A 21,031-nucleotide genomic window follows, 5' to 3' on the forward strand; every position below is an offset into this window, starting at 1 on the left:
AAGGCGGGGGGGGGGGGGGAGAGAGAGAGAGAGAGAGAGAGAGAGAGAGAGAGAGAGAGAGAGAGAGAGAGAGAGAGAGAGAGAGAAGCAGGTTACTTTACCTTTTGTAATGCCAGAGATTGGGGTTCTGGAGGATAGGAGCTGCTCCCTTCAGGTCCCCTATGCTTGGGTGGTATTTTATACCTGCCCAGTGCCTGGGTGGCATTTATACAAATGGCCCCATACTGTTTTAAAGGAGCTTATCAAAAGAGAAATAACAGTCAGATGAATTCAGAGTGGAATCTGGGAGCTGTCTCAGAGACAAAGGTATATTTTTATAGATGAGTTTTGAGTTGTATCCTGGGATTGAAGCATGTTGTTTCTTAAATGCACTTTAAATTTGAGAACCATTTTTCAAGCATTTATGTAGTATCTATATGTGCCAAGTGCTTTACAAATATTATCTCACTTCATCTTCATAACTACCTTGGGAGGTAGGTGATATAATTATTATTTGCATTTTACAGTGGGGAAAACTGAGGCAAACTGAGGTGAAGCAACTCACCCAGGATCATACAACTAAAAAGAGTTGGAAGTCAAATTTGAACTCAAGTCTTCCTTACTCTTGACTAGGATCTCTATTCACGGTGCCACCTAGCCAGTGCTACTACAAGGAATTATGCTAGGCCCCATATATACAAAGGCAAAAACATAAAATTAAATTAAACAGTCCCTACCTTCAAAGAGTGTATGTTCCACTGGGAGGATACAACATTTACATAGATAAGTAGATGCAAAGTATATACTGAGTAATACAAAATAAATTTAAGAGGGAAATGGTTTTAACAACTGACAGGGTAGGATAGATTTAGGAAAATCTCGAGCTGGAGGTGGCATAGGCGTTGAGCTATGCTATAAACCAGTGGTTCCCAAACTTTTTTGGCCTACCACCCCCTTTCCAGAAAAAATATTACTTAGCCCCCTGGAAATTAATTTTTTTTAAATTTGAATAGCAATTAATAGGAAAGAGAAATATACCTGTGGCCATCACCTCTCTCCTGGATTGCTGCAGCACCCACCAGGGGGCGGTGGCACCCACTTTGGGAATCACTGCTATAAAGGTAACTGAGCATTCTACAAGGCAGAGGGGAGAAGAAGTGTACGTCTAGATATGAAAAAACCCAAACCAAACCAAATAGATCCTTTTGGGTTTTAGAGAAAAACAAATGGTTTTGTCTTTTGTCTTTTAGGAAACAACTGATAACTGAGTAATCAGCATTATGGAATCTGTCTTCCCATTAAATTTTTCTTAAAAAGCCTAGATTTGTCATTTTAAATACAAGCATGCTTAAAGATGGAAAATAATCTGAATGAAAAATGTTAGTAGTTACTATATGCAGAGTTCTAAGTACTAATCCTACAAGAAAAGCAAGATGGTCCCTGACCATAAGGAGCTCATATTCTAAAAGGGGAAAACATCATATTTGGGAGAGGAAAAGAGGACTGGAGAGATTAATAGACAGGTCCAGAAATCACGAATAGGGCTAGAAAGGTAATGATGGTTGGCTTGGGTCTCTCCACAAAATGGAGGCCCAAGGAGAAATTCATCAATGGGTGAAGGAGGTGGATTGCATTGCTTTTATGAAGGGATATCCAGGTTGAGAAGTTCACAGGGATGATTGGATGCCCTAGGATGAAGAGATTCCAGGTGCGGAGGGGAGTTCCACAATGAGATAGCAGCAAAGGCATCATCTTGAAGTCCAGAAGTTGGAAACCAATTTGGAAGGGGAATAAGAGATTGTTTTCAAAGTAGCAAGTATACCTTGTCTTGCTGTCCCAAAGCTAGACAGTCTACACCTGCTACTCAGGGTCTTAGGGTATTTTGAAGGTTTGTAAGGCTTTTTTTTTTTTTTTTTTCTATAACGTCATTGGCTTGAGCCCCCGCTGGTTGTGTTCTTCCCCACTGTTGGGCACCAGAGGAAACTGCCCCAATTCCATTTAACTACTTCACACCAATTAGCTTTTACAAAAAGATATTTTTTAAAGGATTATAGCATAAATCTACAAACATTGCCCTCACCACCCCAATACCTTAAAAGTACACTCTCTCCTTTTGTTATTGTTCAGTCATTTTCAGATTCTTTGTGACCCCATTTGGGATTTTCTTGGCAAAGATACTGAAGTGGTTTCTTTCTTTTTCCATTTTTTCATTTCTTTTTCCAGCTCATTTTACAAATTTACAAATAAGGAAACGGAGGCAACCTATATTAAATGACTTGTCTAGGATCACACAGCTAGTAAGAGTCTCAGGTCAGATTTGAACTCAAGAAGATGAATCTTCTTACTCCAGGCCTGGTAACTTTATTACCTGTACCACCTACCTGCCCAATACTCTCTCCTATGCTACCTCAATCTCTGAGGGGAATACGTACAAAACTTAGCCAATTTCCCACTAAGTTCATGTCCAGAGGCAGCATAACTATTGAATAAGTCCTCCTCTTAGCTTCTGCTGGTCTGGGTCCAAAAAATCATTCCTGAAGGTCAGGACACACATCTTAGAGTCATGAAATTTTGGAAGCAAAGAGGACCTGAGAAATTATTTCACAGAGTCTCAGAGTTGGAAGGGACCCCAGAGCTGGTCTAGTCCAAGGAATTCTTTTTACAGCATTCTCAACAGTTGGTCATCTAGCTTCTGCTTGAAGGTTTCTAGGGAAGGGGAACCCATTGCTCTTGACACTGGCCCATTCCACTTTGGAACGGTTTTAATTAGGAGGAAGTATTTCCTGGAGCCAAAATCTGCCTCTTTGAAACTTCCACCCATTGTTCCTAGTTTTGCCTTCAGAAGCCAAATAAGAGAGATCTAGTCTTTCTTTCACAGGATATCCCTTCAAATACTTGAAGAAAGCTATCCTTCCCTCTACTCTCTTCCCTGCAAGTCATTCTCCTTTGGCATTGTTTCATCTGCTTGTCCTCTTCTGGACTTGTTCCAGATTGTCAATATCCTTCCTAAAATATGGTGGCCAGAGGCAGTTAGGTAGCAGAGGGATTAGAGCACCAAGCCTGAAGTTGCGAGGACCTGAGTTCAAATCTGATTTCAGATACTTCTTAACTGTGCAACCCTGGGCAAGTCACCTAACTCCAATTGCCTAGTCCTTACTGCTCTTCTGCCTTAACTGATTCTACTGTGTAAGGTAAAGGTTTTTTTAAAAAGCAGTATTCTGAGGAGTCCATAGGCTTCATAGAATTGATACTAAGACAGAAGGTAAGGATTAAAAAAAATGTGATGGCCAGAACTGAATACAGTACACCATGTGTGATTTGATCAGAGCAAGATACAAGGAAATTATCAGCTCTCTCCTTCTGGACATAATCTTGGGATGCAGCCCAAGACTAAGTTGCATTTTTGTCTGCCATGTCACTATGTTGACTCATGTTGAGTTTTCAGGCCACTAAAAACCCCATAGTTGTTGTTTTTTTTTAACATTACCTGTTGTCTAGCCACGCCTGTCCTTCCCTACTTCCATAAAAGTCACTGACTTTTTTGAACCCAAGTCCAGGACATACATTGTTTTATATTTGAGGAAACTGATGCTGTGACCAGAGAAGTAATTGGCCCAAGGTCACACAGATTTGCCCAACTGAGTCAGTGGGAGAACTAGCCCTAGAACTCAGATTCATGATGACCAGGCCACTAATTCCTCCTCTGTACCATAGCAATGGAGAGATAGGGGCAACAGCTTTGATAGGCTCATTATCAAGTCACCAGTTCCAGGTGCATCAGATATCTGGCAGAGGCTTCTGTTGAGTTCTGTTGAGAAGGGTTTTCAACAGTTTAAAGGATGAGAAGTGTCACTCAGGTCTAAAAAAAAAATTGTTGCCATCATGGAAACCTACAGAACAACATAGAATGTTAGAATTGTGGAGTATTGGAAATGAATGGACCATTAAAGGTCATTTGACTGAATCCCTTATATATTGTCCAGATAGAGAAGCCAAGCCCTGAAAAAGTGAAATGATGGAAATAATATAGATGGAGGCAAAAGGGATAGGTTTAGAGCTGGAAGGATCCTTACAGATCATTTAGCAAAACCCCTTCATTTTAGAGATGATGGAATCAAGGCCTAAGAGACTTGTACAGAGTCATGTAGGAGGTAAACCGAAAACCCAAGTCATGTGAGCAGGCATTTTTCAAGCTCCTATTGTTTGCCAAGCACTGGGATAGGCACAAGAGATAAAAAGAAAAACAAACAGACACAGATCCCTTCTATCAAGAGCTTACAGTCTAATGAGAGAGACAACACACAAAGCCACACCAGGTCCTCTGATTTCAAATCTAACTTCCTCTTGGATGATCTCTGCATATTTCCCTGTAGCTCATGGAAGCAGATTTTATTTTATTTTATTTTTTTTGTGGTTGGGAAAGAGGTTCTTTAGAGTGGGGATTCTTAACTTTTTTGGATCATTGACTCCATTGACAGTTTGACAAAGCCTATAGACTCCTCAGAATATTGCTTTTATTTTAATTTTTTTTAAAAATCCTCAACTTTTATCTCAGAATCAATATTGGTTCCAAGGCAGAAGGGTGCTAAGGGCTAGGCAATGGGGGGTTAAGTGACTTACCCAGGGTCACATAGCTAGAAAATTTTTGAGACCATATTTGATTTCAAAATCTCCTGTCTACACTTGGCTCTCAATCCACCAAGCCACCCAGCTGCCCCTAAAATACTTCTTTTAAATGCATAAAATAAAATACTGAGATTACCAAGGAAACCAATTATATTAAAATAAGATTATAAAACTTTTTAAAGAAATCCTTCCCTTCTGCCTTAGAACCAATTCTGCTTTAGAACCAATTGGTAAGGGATAGGCAACTAGGGTTAATTAAGTGACTTGCCCAGGTTCACACAGCTAGGAAGTGTCTGAAGTCAAATTTGAACCCAGGACCTCCCGTCTCTAGTTCTGGCTCTCAATCCACTGAGCTACCCAGCTGCCCCCGCTAAAACGAGTTCAGGAAATAATCCCTCCCAGAATCCTATCTGTGATTACCAAAAGGGTAATCTTTGGCTCAGCCTTGTGTGTCAGTTGCAGGTAGTTAGTTGCAGGACTGACGTCATCTCTGGAGGATGCTCCTTGTCAGCCGTGACCCCGGTCCTCTCTGGTATATTTCTGGCATCTTTCTCCCACTCCTCACTCGGGACTAGTCCCAGGGAGGGAACGGGTCCCCTGGGCAAAGTGGCACCAGGAGGAGCCGGAGGGGAGCTCCGAGTTCTGTGTTGGAGCTCGGGCGATCTAAAGGAGAGAGTTCTAAGGGAGCCGACACCCTCAAACGGCGGGGCACCGGGGCGGGCAGCCTCTCCTCCCCATCCCCGTCCAGGTGCGTGCTCTTTTTGTGGTTGGAGGAGGGGCCTGGGTTAAGGCACTTCTAGGTCTGTTTGTGTGCTAGTGAGTGTATAGATGTATATACGTTTGTCTGCCTGCCGAGGGCTGGGCCTCCTTATTCAGAAGGTGAGTCATTTATGAAACACACTCTCTCTTCCTGTCAGGACTGACTCAGGTAGAGGAGTCGATAAAACCACCTGATCAGGGGGAAGGAAGACACAACAGAAACCAGAGTGCGCATCGCAGAGAGGCTCCAGCCGGCACCCCCAGAGTCCAGCCTTGGCCTCTCCGCTGTCCCTGCTGGGTCCAGGAGGTCTCCTTTGAGTAGGGGGCAGCTGCAGTCCTCCCTTCCTCCCTCGGGATGTCTCTCCTCTGGCTGAGCTGCCTCTGCTTCTCTTTCCTCCTGCCCGCAGCCCTGGGCACCTCTAGGAAGGAAGGTGAGTTACCTGCGCAGGTAAAGATTTCGTTTAGATGGAAGCTGAGGGTGGGGGGGAAATTTCTTCTTTCCCCCTCCAAGTCTCTCAGGAAGCGTCTGGGGACAGATCTCTTCCCTGCCTACTCAGGGATTTCCCTGGTGTTCTACTTGGAAGGAGGGTGAAACGAACATTCTAGCTCAAGATTTAAAACTCCGGAATCCAATCTAGAATGGCAGATAAAGGTTTCCTCATTTTCCCTAAACTCCTTGGGTCTGGGGTCCCTGGCTTAATCCGTAACTTGCTGCTATGTAAATCCCTTTCATTATGGATTTTTTTTGAAAGGATTTTGATGGAAATATTTTCTGTGGGTGTGAACCCCAGCAAAGATTAGGAGGAAGAAAGTCTTTCCCAGACCTTTGGGAATTGCAATGCCTCTTTTGGGGCAGAAGATTAGACTTCAGAATAACTGCAACAGTATCTTACATTTGCATAGCTTTCTACTTTGCAAAGGACTTTCACACACGCCTAGAAACTCTTATTATGATTGTGTCAGTCATGACAACACATAACGGTGTTTTTATTGTCAGTGAGGAGGCTGACTGTTGACAATTGAAGACATAATTATAGGGGTTGGTGTGACATAGTGTATTTGTGCTTTGAGTCTCAGCCTCGAGATGAACTAGCCAGGTGAGATCAGGCAAGTAATTTAACCTCTTGGAGACTCAGTTTCCCCATCTATAAAATAGAGAGCATAATACTAGAACTTCCAAGCTTACCAGTTCTTGTGTGGAAGATGCTTGGGAAACTTTAAAGTACTGTATTGCTGCTAATTTCATGCTATCCACATCATAACTAAAATGTATAAAACTAGCACTTACTCCGAGGCACTGTACTAAGCACTTTACAATTATCTCACTTGATCCTCTCAACAATGCTGCAAGATAGACTGTTATTACTATCCTTATTTTACAGATGAAGAAACTGAGGCAGATAGAGGTTAGGGGGCTTGTCCAGAGTCATACACCTCGTAAGTGTCTGAGGCTGGATTTGAACTCAGGTCTTCCTAAAGCCCCAGTGCTCTATAGCCACTCTATATGAAATGAATAGGTATTGGGTGGCATTTTTCATAGTTTCAAAATATTCAGTTTGAAGGGGCATGTAAAAGTTAAATGTCTGATGCAGGATCTGAAATTATATCTTCCTGATGCTAAGCCTAGCACTCCAAGCTGCCTCCATGTATTTTAGCACAGTATGGGAACTAAATACCAAGACATCATCTTTGGAAGGCTAAAAATGACTTGTACTGGACTGTTAGAAAGGTGTATTGTTTCCCTCAGGTTTGGGATAAGAGATCTGATCTCTGTGGATCTGTGAAAATGCCCCTAATTATGGAACTTTAGGGATTATTTGGTCCCATCCCTTCATTTTATTTTATTTTCTTCACTGGATTTTTTATTTTAACAACAAATGTATACATTAGTTTTCCAAAGTTATATGATTCATGTTATCTCCCTCCCCTCTTCTCTCCCCTTTCCCAGAGCTGACAAGCAATTTAATCTGGGTTATGCATGTATTATCACACAAAACTCATTTCCATATTATGCATTTTTGTAAGAGAATAATCTTATAATACCAAAATCCCACATCATAGACCCAAATAAACAAGTGATAAATCATATGTTTTCATCTCCATTTCTACTCCAACAGTTCTTTCTCTAGAGGTGGATAGCATTTTTTTTTATAAGCCTTTCAGAATTGTCCAGATCATTGTATTCCTGTTAGTAGCAAAGTCTATCACATCTGAGCATTTCATAATATTTCAGTTACTGTGTTTCTTGGTTCTGCTTATTTCGCTCTGTATCAGTTCACATAGACCTTTCCAGCTCTCTCTAAAATCATCCAGTTCATCATTCCATGTAGCACAATAGTATTCCATCATCATCATCATATGCCACAATTTGTTCAGCCATTCCCCAATTGAGGGACATTTGGTTTCCAATTCTTTGCCACCACTAAAAGAGACACTATAAATATTTTTGTACAAATAGGACCTTTCCTATTTCAGTCTCTTCATTTTACAAAAAAATTGTGTGACTTTTCCCAAGTAATACATCTAATTAGTGGCTTGTCTAAAGTAATATAGCTAGTTGGTGACTTGTATAATACAGTCAATTAATGGCAGGGGCCTAGGATCTAACTACTTTTTTTTTTTTTACACAAAATGGCTGATGGAAGAGATTATTTGCAAATGATATTCAAAAACATAGGATTTGACACTTTCAGAGTGTGATTTTTGTCCACTTTGCTACATAGATCCTTTTGTGTTTGTGTATTTTGGTAAGTACCAGCCAGAGATTACTGCCTTTTGTGACTCTGGGCAAGTTGCTTAACCTCTCTGGGCCCCAGTTCCCTCAATTAGATTGCAGATAATCAATAGGATATTATTGCCAAAGAAAGTGATGTGGGATCCTAGATTCAGAGCTGGAAAGGATCTCAGAGGCAATGTCTAAGCCTTTATTACACAATGAAGAAGCTGAGGCTGAGAGACATTAAATGGCTTGCCTAATGGACATTGGCATAATAAGTGGGAAAGGTAGAATCTGAACCAGGTCCTTCTGCTTCCAAACCCAGGACTCTTTCTTTTTTTCCCCACAGGACAGAACTAGTTACTTTGTATATTGTCAAGATTTGATGGATTTCTCACATTTCCATCTTGGAACCTAACATGGAAAATGAAAGTTACCAAAACCCAGGTTTACCTCATTTCCTTCACCATCTGGGGTTCAGTTAAAAGAGGTAGAAGGACAGACATAGCACGAAGGAGAGACAGCAATGGAGTCATGGAGGTGCTGCTAGAATATCTTGGAACCTGGACTGGAAAGCTTGGCTTTCCCATTTCCTTCTAGGCTTGACCAATTCCTTCAAGGAGGTACAAGTAGCCCCAACCTCACCCCTATATGATATTATTCCAAAAGGGCCACTTGGATTGCTTGTGTGATTGGACTACTTATTTCAAATATCTATAATTCCACATTGGCAGGGGTATTCCTGCCATTGATGCAGATAAAAATCTTTGTAGGGAAATGCTCTCTCGTATGGTTCTAAATCAGAATAAAGTATAGTTGGGAAATGTTTAATAAAATTGAAAAAACAGTAAAACATAAATAATGTTAATTTGTGGTTTTCTAAGATAGCATATAGCACATTGGGATTTGTTCCTATTTGAATTTGACACTACTGACTTAGTGGATGGTTTTTGTGAGTTGCTGTGACTTAAAAAAAAAAAGCTAAAGCTTGATGGCCAGTCTTCTGACATTGAGTCTTTCTAAACCTAACTAAACTGGTCCTTGGACTTACAAAACACTTTTTATCCACTGTCTCATTTGACCTTTACAAGGACCCTATGAGACAAGGTGATTATCATCACCATTTTACAGATGCAGAAACTGAAGCTCAGAGAGTTGAAGGGACTTCCCAGAATCTCATAGCTAGTAAGTGTCTGAGGTAGGATTTGAACTCAAACCTTCCAGACCTCAAGTTCAGAAGGCTATCATCTATGCCATGTTACCTATACACCATGCATATCTATGCTACAGAATGCTATCATCTACAATCTTTTTTTTTTAAAACCTCTCTCTTCTGTCTTAAAATTAATACCGTTTATTGGTTTCAAGACTGAAGAGCAATAAGGGCTAGGCAATTGGGATTGAGTGACTTGTCCAGGGTCACACAGCTGGTAAGTGTCTAAGGCCAGATTCAAACTCAGGGAGATGAGTCACTCTATCCACTGCACCACCTAGCCACCCTGATTAGAGATTATTCACTTCCTTTTAGTTCTAGCTCAAATTCTACCATCTATAAGAAGCCTTACCTAACTGCCCTTAATGCTAGAGCCTTCTTTCTATTGATTACCTTCAATTTATCCTGTTTATAACTTGTAGGTATGTAGTAGTTATTCCAGGTTGTGCCCCTCATTGGACCCTGAGCTCCTTGAGTGACTCCAGGGTTGCTTTTCCCTTTCTTTGTATCCGTGGTGTTTAGCAGAGTACCTGGCACATAGTAGCCTCTTAATAAGTGATCATTACCTGAATAAACCCACACAAAAATTCAATTTGATTTTTACTTCTATTTTTGACTTTTCTTATAGCCCACCCATCTACCTGTGGGCTAATTATCCCTGCAAAATCTGCTTTGGCTTAGAATGAGACTTTGAAGGATTTTCCAGATATTTGCATCTCCTCTGTTCTTTTGAAGATTGGGTTACAGATGACTCAATTTAGTGAGCACATGTTGTTACCTGCAACAGAAGGTAAACTCCTTGAAGGCAAATGGTGAACAGAGCACTGGACTTAAGTCAGGAGGGCTCCAGTCTCTCTCCTCTCCCATCATCCTTCACCCAGGAGCCAAAGTGATCTTCAGAAAGCACAGCTGTTATGATCCCTTCCTTGTTCAGAAAACTCCCAGCTACATCCAGGGCACAATAAACTTCTCTGTATGGCATTTAAGTCCCCTCATGGTCTGGCTCCAGCTTCTCTTACTTGGCCTCTGACACTTCCTTTATTCACTCTGTGAGCATCCAAACTGGCCTCTTGCTCATCCACACAAGTGACAATCCATCTCTAGTCTTGGTAGCGAAGGAGGTATCCTGTGCATGGAATGGACACTGGGGATTCTTCAAGGTGGAGGTCAGGAGGGAGTGCCCTCCACCTTGAAGAATCCCCAGTGTCCTGTCCTTCAAGGCTCATCTCAAGAGCTTCTTTCTCCATACACCTTATCATGAGTGCTACGCTTGTCTCCCCTACACCCCCAAATTACTTTGTATTTATTTTTGTGTGTGTGTGTATATTGTATCTCTCTATATATGTTCATATTCCTCCATCCCCACTGCAATAGAAGGTAAGCTCCTTGAGGACAAGGAATATTTCATGTGTTTAGCACATAATAAATACTCAACAAACGCTCATTGAATTTATCAGTGGTTAATGAATAAACCAAATCTCAGTTTCTACAACCACAGTTTAAACAGCGCTTCATCTTATTCCATCCATATGTGTAACATCCCCATAACCATTCAGTATATGCCACAAACTATGATAATCAAGGATACCAATCATTTTCAGATTAATCTTCAAGCAGATAATTGATGAAAGGTGTGCCTAATGGATTTTATCTTTAAAAAATCCTTACCTTCTAGCTCAAAATCAATACTGTGTATGTATTGGTTCTAAGGCTAAAGAGTGGTAAAGGCTAGGTAATGGGGGTTAAGTGACTTGCCCAGGGATACAAAGCTAGGAAGTATCTGAGATCATATTTGAACCCAGAACCTCCCATCTCTAGGCCAGTCTTTCAGTCCTCTGAGACACCTACCTGCCCTCTTGGATTTAATCTTAACCACCAGCTTTTTGTTGATAAATTGACAGCATTTTGACCGTCAAAAATATTGACAGAAGATATTAGCACAGAGATGATGATTAGAGAGAAGGGCAGAGTCAGAGTAAATTCTAGAGGATGGCCACAATTAAGGAATGGAAGGAAGAAGAAAAAGGGATAGAGACAGAAATGGAATGTTAAGCTCTTTGAGGGTAAGGACTTAAATGCCTTTGGACTGAACCAAGGAAAGTATTTGAGAAGAGTTTTTGAGAAGAGTTGAAATAGGTATAGTGATGTGGAATCAAAAGGAAGAGAGAATTCGAGAAGAAGAGGATGTTCAACAGAGTCAGATTTCAAAGAGAGATCCCAAAGAATAAAGACAAAGAAAAGACTACAGAATTTGCCTATTAATAAAGATTATAATCAGAGAACTTGAAGAAAATTTCAGGACCATGGTGAAAATGGAAGCCTGATTGTAGAGGGCTAAGAAGGGGGCAGATAGAAAGGAAAAACAGTAGACATATCCCTTAGATTTACTAAGCTGGGCTTGGAAACATTTCTAGACATCTCCACAGACTTCAGCATTTATTGCAGGATGAGGCTTCAGAGGTAGAAGAGACCTCAGTGATAATGTCTTTTCTTTCTTGGAGAGTGGTTCTTAAGTAGGGTTCTGTGAACTTGGTCTTGTTTTGTTTTTTAATTTTGATAATTGAATTTCAATATAATTTGTTTCCTTTGTAATCCTATGTATTTGACTTTATTCATTTTAAAATATAGTTCCGAGAAGGGATCCATAGGCTTCACTGGACACCACCCAAGGGCTCCCTGAAGCTCTAGGGCCACTTTGGAGCAGGCATATTGAAAAACAGAGAATAAAATTAGGGATGTAGCAATTGGCCAAGTGAACTCCCGCCATGTCAGTTCCAGAAGACATGAGGACATGAAAATCATCAAGAAAGGAGGGGATGGGATGAGGAGTAAGGAGAAAGTCAACTTACTGGGGAGTGATAAAGAGGCAAAGTAAGTGTTATATTTGAAAGCAGGTTCACAGAGCTAGATGTGAAGTTCCTTAATCCTGTTTGCCTAGCCCTTGCCCTTCTGTCCTAGAGTTGTTACTAAGATAGAAAGTAAGGATTAAAAAATGAGAAGAAAAGAAAGAAAGTAGGTTCAAAGTATGCCTAAAGAATAAGCTAGGAGGACATCGAAATTGTGGAAATAGGAGAGAGACTATGATGGCAAAGTGGCATGAAACCACATCATATAAGAACCCGTTGAAGGTGCAGGGATGTTTCAGCTTAGAAAAGATAAGGTTTAGGGACAAGTTGGGGGAAAGAATGGTATGAGTGGTTGGATATCATAACTGTTTTTTCTTATTTGAACTGTTGCTACGTAACAGAGAGATTGTTATTTTCTGCTCAGCCTAAGAGGGAAGAACAAGGAAGAGGCAGAAGCAGATTTTGGTTCTAAAATTTCCATCATTTAAAGGGGACTAGACAACATTCCAGACAGCTAGGTGGTTAAATGGATAGAGCACTAGGCCTGGAGTCAAGAAGACCTGAGTCTGAATCTAGTGTTAAACACTTAACAGCTGTGTGACTTTGGACAAGTCACTTCACCTCTATTTGCCTCAGTTTCTTCATTTGTAAAATGGGGATAATCATAGCACTTACCTCCCAGAATTATTGTGAAGATTACATGAGATAATAGTTGTAAAATGCTTAGCACAGTGCCTGGTACATAGTAAGTGCTATGGAAAAATCATACCTATCATCATTTTATTATTATTTTCATCTGAAAAATGGGGATAATCTTAACATCTACTCCATCCCCCCAGGTTGTTTTGAGGATCAAATAAGATAACATGTAAAGCCTTTTGCAAATCTCAAAGTATAATTTAAATTTTAGCTAGTATTATTATAGTTGCTTCTGGTTATAAAATGTTATGATATATAGTTCCATAGAGGGAAAAATTTTAAAACTTAGAGCCATTCAAAAGTAGAATGGGCTGCCGCCATCCTTGGGAGGACTTTTATTATTTATTAAAAAACCCTTACCTTTCATCTTAGAATCAATACTGTGTATTGGTTCTAAGTCAGAAGAATGGTAAGGGCAAGGCAATGGGGGTTAAGTGACTTGGCCAGGGTCACACAACTAGAAAGTGTTTGAGGTCAGATTTAAACCCATCTGGGGAAACTTTTAGCAGACTGAGTGATTGCTTGCTAGCAATATTGCAGAGAAGATTCCTTCTCAGATAGGTACAAGGTGACTTTTCAGATCCCTGATAACTCTGAGATAATATAATTTTAAGATATATTAATATACTTTTTACAGATGTATTAATGTCGGTTATGTGGCAACTTGTTTCAAATTTCAGCAGTAACATTTTGTTCCCTTTTATTCCCTCCTGATTCCGCCCTCCTCTCCCCAAGAAGGAAGCTAGAGGGACTCTTTGCCAGGGGCTGAGGGACAGTGTTGGGCAGGGTAAGATTTCCCCCCCACTGGAAGAAATAGATTAGAATTCTAAAGTTGGAGCATTTCATCTTTCTGCCTTCCTGGCTCTCTCATTAGATGAGACCTTGCCTGAGCCAGAGAAAGGATGAGGTCAGGATGTGGGCTGGATACGCGGGTGTGAGTGTCCCGAGCAGATAAGTCCATAGATTGAGTTAAGCCCTTTTCACAAGTAAACAATTCAAGGGGATGTGGAAGAATGTTGTCATTGGGTTCAGCTGTGTTTATGGTAAAGTCTGGGCAATCGAAGTCAGGTTAGCAGGCTGAGATGGAAATTTTTCTCCCACTTAAGTTTGTAATGATTCTTGAATAGTGGAAAAATCTTCTTGGAGATTGGAATTATTTTAAATAAAGACTAGACTTGACTCATCTCTTACTGACTAGTAAGGAAATAGGAATGGCTTAGACTCTGGTATCCTCTTTTTTTTGGTCATGAATGAAGTTTATTAGATCATTTTGCCATTACTGTGGAATAATATAGCCTCCAGATACATGATATAACGAGCAGTGGAGTTCCAACCAAAGATAAAATTTAGGTCATTCTTCTGGGTGTGTGATTCTGTGTCTGTGTGTGTCCTTGACTGAGACAAGGATGTTCATATCATGATTCTGGAAGAAAATCCAGAAATGGGCTGGCTTTGGATTCAAAGGACCTACTGACTAGCTTCCTACCCTAGGAAGGCCACCTAATCTCTTTGGGCCTCAGTTTCCTCCTCTGTAGAGTTAGGGGTCTGGATTAGATGACTTCAAAGATTCCTTCTAGCTCCAATGGTATAATATTATCTTTTCACTGTCCAACTTCTCACCCCAAACTAGAGTCATTATAAAAAATGGTCTCGTTCCTCTGCAGATAAGGGGCATTGACCAGAGAGACATGTACTCTGGATTTTTTTGGTGCTGATAAACCTCTTAAAAACTTTCAGCCTTCTTCTTTACTAAATGTGCTGTTAATGGTTTTTATTGCAATAATAACAGCTAACACTTATATCACACTATAAATTTTACAAGGTGTTTTACATATATAATCTCAGTTTATCCTCATATAAGCCACATTTTTATTCCTGTGTTATAGAAGAAGAAACTGAGGCTGAGAGAGTTTCAGTGATTTGACCAGGGTCACTGAGAGAGGGAGTTTCTGTGGCAGGATTCAAACTCAAGTCTCCCTAACTTTAAGTCTAGCCCTTTACAAATGATGATACCTAGCTGCCCAGGCCAATTTCCTTTACATTTGGTTGAAAATAGTTAATTTGGGGTAGACGTTAAAAGGAAACATCTACCCCCCAAAAATGATGTTTTAAACATTTGATGAAATTGTCAAAATCCTTAGTTAAGTAGAAGAGAATTTTAAAAAATAACAGCTTTGTATGCTTTACTTCATCTATTCTTAGAACATTTGCTGGGTATAGCCAAGGCAGATTATATGGTTCCCATTTTATAAACTGAGAAACTGAGGCAGGGAAAAAATATATGAATTAACCAGGATGATGCAAGTCAGTGACAGGATCAGGACTGGAACTTGGAACTCATGAATTCTCATCCAGGGTTCTTTCTCCCATGTTGCCTCAGTTCAAAAGAATGTCATTCAGGAAACCTTTTTGAGCACCTACTATGTGTGTGTCTCTGAGCAAGATTAATAAAAGGCGTCCCCTGTCCTTAAGAAGCCTATGATCTAGTAAGGGAGATGAAATAAGCTCAGAGAAGTACATAATGAGACCAATTCTATACCTGGTTTCCCACCTTATCATTCATTTGAAATAGTTATTGCCAATAATCTTTTAATTTTGCCAAATCAAATGGCATCACCTTGATTCTCATCCGCCTTGATCTTTCAGCATCTTTTGAGACTCCTGACCACTGTCTCCTGGATATTTCTCTCCTATCTGGGTCTTCCTGATACTAATCTCTCCCATCAGTCAGTAAATAAACATTTAAGTGTTTACTTTGTGGCGGGTATTGGGATAAGCTTTCTTCTTCCTAACTATCTGCCTGGGGTGTATGCCGTGTCCAGGGAGGACTGGCACCTCTGGTGTGAGGGCTTGCCAAGCCACCATTCATCTACTTTTGGTGTTTACCTTTTGCCCAACTCTGTGGCTCCAAGAAGCTGTAGCACACACAGCAGCCACTGCTAGCAAAACCATCTCAGCCAGGTTGGGGGTAACTTAAAGACCTCAAAATGATTGGGGAATTAAGGAAATGTCTACCCCAAGCATGCATAGACTTCCCCTGGTGGCATGGGAGGAATAGAACAATTTATCCCAATAGTCATGGAGGTTATGGAAGTGCTTAGAGCATGGTCTGACATGATAGATGCCAGGGTCATCCACTGCATTCTGGACCAACTCCAGTTGTCCCAACTTTTGTCTTGCTACTGGTCTCAGAAGTCTCTGGAAGAAAGCTGAAGATTTTGTGTAACTGCTTCATTTAAATCTAACTCATGCACAAGTCAAGACATCACCCTGTGATGTCATTGATCTTCTTCAAATGAAGGATGAACAACAGCTATCTGGCTACTGCTTCTTAGACTCCCTTGCTGATTCATCACTTAACTGTAGGTGCATCCCAAGGCTCAGTCTCAAACCCTTAATCTTGTCTCTGTACTGTCTCATTTGATGATCGCCTTCATTTCTAAAGGTTCAATGAGCATCTTTATGAAGCTCAGTAGGTAACTCCATTGATTAGAGAAGAGAACACAAGATTTAGAGAAAGGAAGACTCAAGTTAAAATCCCATATCAGATAATAACTAGCTGTGTCACCCTGGAAAATTCCTTTAACCTCTCTCAGCCTCAGTTTACTTATCTGTAAAATGTGGAGGCTTGTTTAAGTGGTCTCTATAATCCCTTCCCCTTCTCTCTCTAGTCTTATTATTTCTCTGGAGCTCTATCCCACATCACCAACTGTCAATTTTTTTTTACCAGGGATCAAAAATAAATTCCTCTGCATGGAAGTTGAAGGAATACCTTCACAACTGGCTCTTTCCTACCAGTCTTCTTATACATTTTTCTCCCAGTTAGGGGTTACAGCAGATAGAGCACTGGACTTGGAGCCAGAAAGACCTGAGTTCAAACCTTACCTCAGATATTTATTAACCTCCCAATTCACTTAACCTCTGCTGTCTCAGTTTTCTCATCTATAAAATGTGAATGATAATAATACCTGTCTCCTACGGTTGTTGTGGGGATTAAAGAGGACAATATTTGTAAAGTACTTGGCAAAATGCCTGGCACATAGTAGGTGCTTAATAAATGCTTGTTCCATTCCTTACTTCTATTATTCAACAATACTGTCTCAGCTGCTATTCTGCACAAAAGACACTCCATTTCCCACCTCCATGTCTTTGCATTGGCCATCTTTCATGCTTAGAATGCGATTCTCCCTTATCTCCACTTTTTAAAATCCCTGGTTCCTTTAAGACTTAACCCAAAGGCCCCCCTCTACAAGAATGCCTTTCCTGATCCTTTCATCTGCCAGTGTCCTGGGCTCTAGAGAGGAAAAACCAAGCCAAAACATCCCTATCTTTCAAAGAATTTACAATAGGGACAGTGACAAATATTTGTAAATTTATTTATAATTTATAAATACGTATATAATAAACAACATAATTTCAAGGAGGAGTACTCAGGACTATTATGAAGTGCAGTTTGTTAACAGTGGAACATGTGTTCCAGAGGGCACAATGGAAGGGTAGAGAAGACTGGGAGAGGGGCAACAGAGGGATCAGGCTGACATGTGTGTAGGGATACCAGGAGTGATGTGTAGGCAAAGGATCTTCAGCGTAGGCAGCCTTGATTGTCAGGTCTCTGAGTGGAGCCATTAGGGTGGTAGATTATGAAATTGTTCACAGCTGCAAAGGTCAAGCTAATTTGAAAATACTCCCTGAGAAAAGAGGTAGAAAGGAAAGAACTTTATAGAAGAGTAGGTATATTTCCAGTTCTTGGTCTCATCCTTTTGTTAAAAGATACTCAGAAACCCTGGGGCCATCTTGGTTATACAAAAGGTTGAAGGTTGTTGAAGGTCTCACTTCAGTGTAGCATAGATTATCTCAAAAGGGTCTTTGTTCCTGGACTGGTGGCTAGTGTTGAGTGGGAGCAGGGATGATGTCCAAACCCTAGGCCTGCTGGTCAGTCAGAGAACAATCCCTCCATCCTTTTCTAGATAAATTTGTGAGTTTCTTTAGGGATAAAAAGATCTCCTGGAAGTCAACCTTCTGGTAATGAACTTTTTCCAAATTTAGTTAGGATAGAATCTCCACCAGATCTGTCCTCAAAGCCTTTTCAGCTTCATAGGATTTGTTAGGGTTTATGGTCTGTTGGTACTGCTTTGAGAACCTTAATCTCCTCCATCCTATGGCAAGGCATTACTGTAGGGCTCTAGTGGAGGATGAGTTCTTTAGACAAGTACAAAGTACTGGATTAGTGTGGATGAGGCAGAGATCCCTTCAGAGTAGTGGGAATAGAGAAGGCTTTCTGGAGAAGATGACAAAATTTGAACTTAGTATGAATAGGCTTAGGCAGGTGGAAACAGGAGAGAGGAATGAAAGGTAAGGATTGCCTGTCCATGACAGAGAAACAAAGATAAGAAAACCTGGAGTGAATTTGGGGAATGGCAAGTAGACCAGTTGGCCAGAGTATAGAATGTAAGCTCCTTGAGAGCAGAGATTATTTTATTTTATCTTTGTATTTCTAAGCACCTAGCCCAGTACCTGGCACATAGTAGGAACTGTTATTTAGTTGGTTCAGTAGAACATTTCTGAATTAGACAGCACATATATCTTTAAGAGAAAAAGTTGTCGAGTAGTAGAACAGTGAGCTAGAAATTATGGAGCAAGAATTCTGGCAACCTCTCCTTTGAGTCAGAGCCAGGGTGAGAATACCAAGATAATAACATCTCCTCTGCTTATTCCTAGTGTTTATATAAAATTTCATTTTAAGCCTTTTTTAGATTTTCACAAGATGCTGATCCAGCTAAAGTAAATTGACTTTGTCTAAAGCTGGAGTATCAAAGCCTCAGCTATTCAGATACTTTTGTAGAATTAATATAATGACCTTCTTCTAATGAACCCCAACCCCACCTCACAAAACAATGCTTTTAAAGAACTCAAAATATAAAGGGTTAACATCAAGCATGAAACCTACTTTGTGATGGAAGATATTGGCCAGAGAATGACCACAAATGATTATGTCTCCTCCTATGTTTGTTGGAAAGGAATAACAACCCTAAAATATGTCCAGTGACTCAGTCCATAATGGGCAAGTGAAGGACTGTGATACATGTTTCTAGTTTCTAGTTTGATCAGGGAATTGTCCTCAAGAAGTATACAGTCTAGGAGGGAGGTTGACATTTTTTTGATTTGATTTAATTCAACAAACATTTATAAAGGACTTGCCTCATGTAAAGAAGGCACTATGCTAGGTTCAGTGGAAACTACGGCAAAAAGGAAATTGTCCTGTCCTCAAGGGGATTACATTCTACTGCTTGGGATACAGTTAAATAAATACACAATCATTTTGAGAGGGAGAGAACAGTGAGACCCCATAGGGAAGGGTTGGTTCAGGAAAAGCTTTACATAGGAGTTGGCACCTAAGCTGGGCTTTGGGGGGAACAAAAGACTAATATCATAGTTTAAGGCAGAATATGACAAGTGCTAGGAGAGAGCCACAAACAAAATGCTTATGGGGACTCAGGGGCAGGAAAGATCACTTTTGGCCTCTAGAGTGCTCATGGAGGGGCTTTAAAATTTTTTGAAGTGATTTAAAAAATGATTTTAATAACAAATTTCCCCATAAGTTTTCCAAAGTTATGTGATCCATATTGTCTCCCTCCCTTCTTCCCTCATAGAAGAGCTTTTAGAAGATAATGTTTGAGTTAGGTCTTGAATAATAATCAATGAGATGTGGATTAGTAGAGATGGGAAGCACTGGTATTCTGGTTGATGGAATGGCGTGACATTAGAGATGTGAGAGGAATGGATATGCTAGGAAAATAGCAGGTAGTCTATTTGTCCAGGGTATAAGATATGGCATTTGGGAATAAAATGGTAGATATGTTAGGATAATAGTAAATTGTTCATTTGATCTCGATATAAGATATGGCAGTTGGGAAGAATGGGAGACAAGAATGGTAAATGCAGGATTATCGAATTTAGAACCAGAAAGGACTTTAGAGGCCATATAATCCTACCCATTAATTTAATTACTTAATACAAGAAGGACCAAGAATGACAATTAACACAAAAATTTGCTTGGTCCTTTAAAGAATCTTTCAGTTTAATTTTTAAATTCTGATTTTGCTAGTAAGTAGCAAAGCTTGGATTTATACCTAGAACTTCTAACACTGAAACCAGCCCTCTTTATTCTAGATTACACTGGTAAATTAGGCCAGATCATACAGGGCCTTGAATGTCATGCTTGGGAGTTTGGATTTCTTTTTTTTACATAACCAGAACTCTGTTTTCTGTGTCTTGGTATCCTTCAGGTCCCAGTTAGTTACACATTCAGCTGATGTACCGGTCTCGGTTCTGGATGAAGTAAGCTTTGCACATACCTGCTGCTGTTTCAAGTCACTCTTATTTCTGCCTTTGCTCCAGAAGAGTCTCAACATTTGAAGACCCCACTGGAAAGGCAATCAGACCTGGTCAGGTAGTGACAAGGGGTAATGACTTAAAGGTTTCCACCATTGCTTGAGACAGTGATGTTAACCTTGACCAACGAAAGAGATGGAATCTTCAAATGTGGAGCTATTCTTTGACCAGAGGCAGAAATGGGAGTGATAAGACTGTGGCAGGAGCAGACCTGTGTGACTAAGGTGTATTCCTCTTGCTTACTCCCACTTCCTGGTTAGAGATATCAAGTTCAAATACTCTTTTTAAAAAAAAGCCCTAATTGTATCTATTTATAGATGCGATATAGCTCAGCAGTCTCTGTAGAAGTCATCTAGTTTAGTTTCCTAGTGCATCATCTGTAGGCATCCCTTTTGGATGGCTGCCAAGCCTATTTTTCAATGATGGGAGCCCTGCCCCCAACTCCTTTGTTTCATGTTTATTATATCATCAATGAAAATATCTAGAGGCATTTGAATGAACTTACCTGCTCAACCTCTTCTCAATAAACTTCTGTGGCTCCCAGTTCCATCCAGGAGCAGATACAAAATCTGTTTGGCTTTGAAAACTCTTCCTAACCTGCCTCCCCAACCTGCCTCTCAGTTTTCTTATGCTTTACATCCTGATACGTACTCTGTGATCTAGTCACCCTGGCCTCCTTGCTTTCCCTCACGCATGACATTCCATCACCCAGCTCTGGCCATTTTCTCTGGCTATCCTCTTCCTCTCTCTCTCTCTCTCTCTCTCTCTCTCTCTCTCTCTCTCTCTCTCTCTCTCTCTCTC

General features: G+C 40.4%; 1 protein-coding gene across 1 annotated transcript in view; it reads left to right on the forward strand.

The window, feature by feature from the left end:
* Positions 1-21,031, forward strand: part of LAMC2 (laminin subunit gamma 2) — an 89,871-nt gene that overhangs the window by 6,900 nt on the left and 61,940 nt on the right. The window contains 2 exon segments of the mRNA XM_044674901.1: positions 5,181-5,353; positions 5,490-5,795. Of these exon segments, the coding sequence (XP_044530836.1) occupies positions 5,181-5,353; positions 5,490-5,795 (479 nt within the window).

Source organism: Gracilinanus agilis, chromosome 4, assembly GCF_016433145.1.
Source record: "Gracilinanus agilis isolate LMUSP501 chromosome 4, AgileGrace, whole genome shotgun sequence".
Lineage (NCBI taxonomy): Eukaryota > Metazoa > Chordata > Mammalia > Didelphimorphia > Didelphidae > Gracilinanus > Gracilinanus agilis.